General features: G+C 39.3%; 1 protein-coding gene across 1 annotated transcript; it reads right to left on the bottom strand.

Annotated features, from left to right (window-relative positions):
* Nucleotides 1-610: 610 nt before the first annotated feature.
* Nucleotides 611-2,026, bottom strand: LOC148074983 (uncharacterized). Its single transcript, XM_087795975.1, has one exon. The coding sequence runs from the start codon at nucleotides 2,024-2,026 to the stop codon at nucleotides 728-730; it is 1,299 nt and encodes a 432-aa protein (XP_087652101.1). The 3' UTR covers nucleotides 611-727.
* Nucleotides 2,027-4,560: the final 2,534 nt, after the last annotated feature.

Below are 4,560 nucleotides of genomic sequence, written 5' to 3' on the forward strand. Positions count from 1 at the left end.
GGCTTAGAAATCTGCCGCGAGAACGTCTTTCCCGGTGAGAAAACCTTTCAATGTTGCTCACGTTTCATCTCAAAATTCTCCGTCTAAATCAAGAACAGACACAATGTTCGATCAAGCTACTAGTATCGCTAGCGTCGGGTTCCACGTCGACCATGTTGATGATGACGTGAAGCCCTGAGGATGGGGTGGAGATAGCAGGCATCAATCTGCGATCTTTGTCCACAGTTGGGACGAATTTTCTAATTCCAAACAGAAGCGGGTCATGTGATCCCAGACTATTTTTTTTAGGGTAGCGAGTGTAGGAGCCCCCGGTAGAAATAGGAAACACCCAGGCTAGGTAGCAGGCAATTGTTAATGCAAAGGTTATGACACCAAATAATATATTTTATTTACTTTAAGATGATTTGTTCCATTACTTTTGCTCACTTAACATAAAATGCCTTTGAGTAATACTATTTGTGATATAAATATCAGGAACTAAAGCTGAAAATTATGAAATCTAGTCTAATACTCGTCTTATGATCTGTGTAATGTTAATAAATAATATTTTCCTGGTGTCTCGTGTCTCAGTCAATAAACATCTGCTGCTCCAACAAAAAACTGGAGTCTGTTGTCCATATTCATGGTTAAACTTTATTTACACTGAAGAGAAAACAAGAGTCACAATGATTACAAACAAACAGTCGAAGAAAGATTCATCCAAACACACGTGGATCATGTTGAAGCCTCAGAGAGTCTCTGGCTGAACATCTGCTGGAGACACATCCACCATCTCCACTTCCTCCACAGGTACTGGGAGCTGCTCTCTACTCCTGCTCCTCAGGACCACAACAACAACAACAACACACATCATGAAGATCACAACAATGAGCAGCACAGACCTCGCTAGATGGTGATCAACCTCTGGCTCTCCGAACATTACAAGGGTCTTAGATCTGAACACACAACGTTTGTCTTTCATAACCAAACACCAGAACTCTCCGCTTTGTTCCAGAGAGATGTTAGTGATCACCAGGTTCGTGTTGGAGTAAAAGATCATGGATTGTTGTTCATGATTTAATACGCGTGATTGTCTCCCTTCAGTTCTGTTTGTCTTCATGAACCAGAGAATCACATCAGGCTGTTTCCAGTCGCATCGAAGAGTCACGTTTTCTCCTCCAGTGAAGAACACATCAGCAGGCGGGTCAGACTCAGGACACACATACAGGTAGTGATATTCATGATCCCGATCACTGTGCTCACAGATGTATCTACCTGTGTGGTTCAAGGTCAGTGATGGAAACATCAGAGTGTAGTTGTGACTCTCTTCATATGTCGTCACTGAATTAATCTTCCACTTGTGTGGTTTGTTTCCACTGATGTCAGAGCAGTTCAGCTCCAGACTCTCTCCCACCCAGCGGTGAATATAATTTGGTTGAACATCAACTTCAAACCTGTTCAGTAGGTCACAGGTCTGATGGTTCTTCTCCAGGCAGAAATAAGAGTCACTACGAGGAAATGTTACCAGCAGAGATGGTTTGTTCTTCACTTGCTGTAGTTTGTACATTGAAGATGTTTCATCATCGATTAAAGCTAATTCATAATTTCTTGTTCTGTGGTTATATTGAGGTAAAGCCCACTGGACACTCTGGTTTGGTCCCACACCGTCACAAGTCAGCTCCAGTGTCTGTCCAGCAAGAAGGTCAAAAAACTGAATTCTCATCTTTTGTGTGTCACAAACCAGGAGAGTGAAGTTCCTCTCGTGCGTCACGTTGTTCTGGGTCCAGCACTGTTCTTGGTACTGACCCGAGTCTGAAACCTCCAGAGGGTATATTCTATAATAATCTTCTGTCTGCAGCCTGGAGTCATGATGCTGTGAAGAGTTCCACAGAAGTTTCTTCTGCTCACCGCTCCATCTTGAGATCAAGCAGACGTCATCAGCGGTTTTGTTCAGGATGAAGCGATGACGAGCTCCTTCCATCAGGAGGGTTTCAGCGAGGATGTTGTTGAAGAAGAACGCCACCAGCAGCAGGATCTGTGCAGCCATGTCTTCGTCTGTGAGTGAGAGTCAACTCTGCTGCTGCTTTATGATCTCAATCTCTTCACCATCAGCAGCTTCTCACGTACGATCGTTGGAACGATATCATCACGATGACGCTCTGAATGCTACTTCCTGTTAGCTTTATCAGGTGTGAAGCGTCAACGGAAACTATTAGGAATTCATACGTAGCTTCACATCATTTTTATGCAACTCAGCTAAAAACATATTTCTTATCATTCTTTCAATCAAACTGACTTCAACTTGTTTCTCTTCTATTACTTTATTCAATTTCAAAATGTTAATTAAATATATATTTCAGTGTCTAAATTTAAAGTGGATTTACAAAAGTAAGTTTTTAAAGTGAGAAGTATAAGGAGAAACTCAGAGGTTTAAAGCTTAAAGCTGCAGACAGTTCAAAAGACAGTTAATGTGAAGTGAAATCATTTTTATCATTTATGTCCTGATTTATTCTGACACTTTATTATTCCAATAAATTTTCCCGATTTATTTCTACGTCACTCGACAGATTGATGGTGTGATACACTTTAAAGTCAGAATATAAAGTGGTGTTTAAGGTTCTTGGTGTGAAAATGTGTTTGTCAATCAAACAATTAAATGTTACAAGTTTGAAAATCAGTTTTCAAAACATTCATGTGACAAACTCTTCAAACCAGTGGTGTTGACCTCGTGACCTTGAGCAGCGACTGATGAAACTGAGGTCGAAGGTGAACACGAGTCGAGATCATCTGCTGACAGACGTCTGGACAGAGATGACGAGTCAAAGCGAGTTAGTTGGTTTGTAACTGAGATAAATAGACAACAAATGACAAACTAATTCTAGATATGTTTAAGAAATAAAATCACAGATTTTCAAACTTCCCAAAAACATCTCCACGAGCAAAACACATTTTTGAAAGTATTTCCAGAAGAATCTAAAAACACAGGTTCATGGAAACCATCAAGACTAAGTTCATGGATTAACTTCCACATCTTCATCTGGGATTTAAATCAGTGTAACATCAGAAAACAAAGTGAGCCAAAGACGGTTCCAGCCACGTTATTTCTTATGACCTTGAGCTCATTCTTTCATTGTCTTGCGAGAAATTCTGCAGAATCTAAATGGAACCAGATGGTTTGATGAATCAGCTAAAATAAAACGTGGCTCCAGGTTGAGGTTCTGCCTCTGAATATATGGATTATAAACAGTTTAATTTAAACTAAATGTTCACCATCATATGATCCTGAAGACGCCTTTTAGAAGAAGTGGTTTTGGTCTGTGTGCTGGTCTTCTTCCTCAAGGACAAATGAACCACTTTGGGAGTCAAAAGAATATTTTTTCTGTCTGTAAAACACATGAGTCGTGTCTTCTTATCCTAAAGCTAAAACACAATTTACCCACAATGCACCGAGTCCAGTTTTAAGGATTCATTTGACTTTCTCCTCGGCTGCTTCCTGACCTGATAAAAACATGTTCATTTATCTATTTCTGGTTAATGTATCCCAGTATATTCAACAACCCAAATGTAAAGGTTTGTATTTCAGAGTAAAAACCTTTTATCTTCAGACCAGTGAACGTTTGAGTTAAAATAGATGCAACAAAACATTATTCTGATTATTGAGCAACAAAAGGAACTTGAAGATCCGTTCAACTTGTACAGGAGTGAGTTAAATGTTTCACTTGTCATGTTTATTTGTACTAGTGTAAATGAAGACAATTCTATACTAATAATAAATGAAGGGTATTTTAATAAATATAGAAACATAAAATAATTTTCCACATGATGTAAATAACGTTCAGAAACAACAGACCAACAATCCGACTACACAACATGACTAATGCTAGAACACAACATGTATTAACATGAATGTGTTCAACAATCTTCCTCTGGTTTAAGTTCCTGATCGAAGCCATTATTTGAAGCTGATCTAGATTTTTCCTCTCATAGAAAGCGACTGAAAAAGAGTGAAAAAGCATCAACTCTCCTGACGTCACAGCACGAGTCACGCTGACCTAAAGGAAGGGTAGGTGACAAGTGTCATGTAGAACATTGAGAGAAAATAAGATTTTCTTCTGAGCTTCATCTCAGGGTCACTTTTAAGATCATGTCAAGAATTATTGTAGCTGAAGGAGCTGCAGTGAGTCCATGAAAGATCCTCAAGTGGCTCTGCATGGTTTGTCACTTCCTGTCGACTTCCTGTCTACTTCCTGTCGACTTCAACCACACACATCAAACTCAAGGACCAGGTCGAATGGTTTCTTCAAAGTAGATTCAAGAACCGACTTTAAACTTGATAAAACCAATAAATAAAGATGAGAAACAGAAAATCACAGTAAAAAAACATATATAGAGATTTTCTAAACTGTGGTTACAGGTGTCAAAGGTACTCGAGGAGTGTTTGTTGAAGAAGGACAAACATGGAGAAGATCAAGATCATCAGATCATCCAAGAAAGTCATGACTTCAGCAAACATGTGACTAATGTAACATGAAAGCTGAACAAGGAAGGTTGTTTGTAACAAGACAGCAGCTCCAGTGAGAC

The sequence above is a fragment of the Callionymus lyra genome, chromosome 7, assembly GCF_982586985.1.
Source record: "Callionymus lyra chromosome 7, fCalLyr1.hap1.1, whole genome shotgun sequence".
Lineage (NCBI taxonomy): Eukaryota > Metazoa > Chordata > Actinopteri > Syngnathiformes > Callionymidae > Callionymus > Callionymus lyra.

Bases quoted from the DNA above. Each gene is read 5' to 3' on its own strand.
- LOC148074983 (XM_087795975.1), bottom strand. From the start codon at position 2,026: ATGGCTGCACAGATCCTGCTGCTGGTGGCGTTCTTCTTCAACAACATC.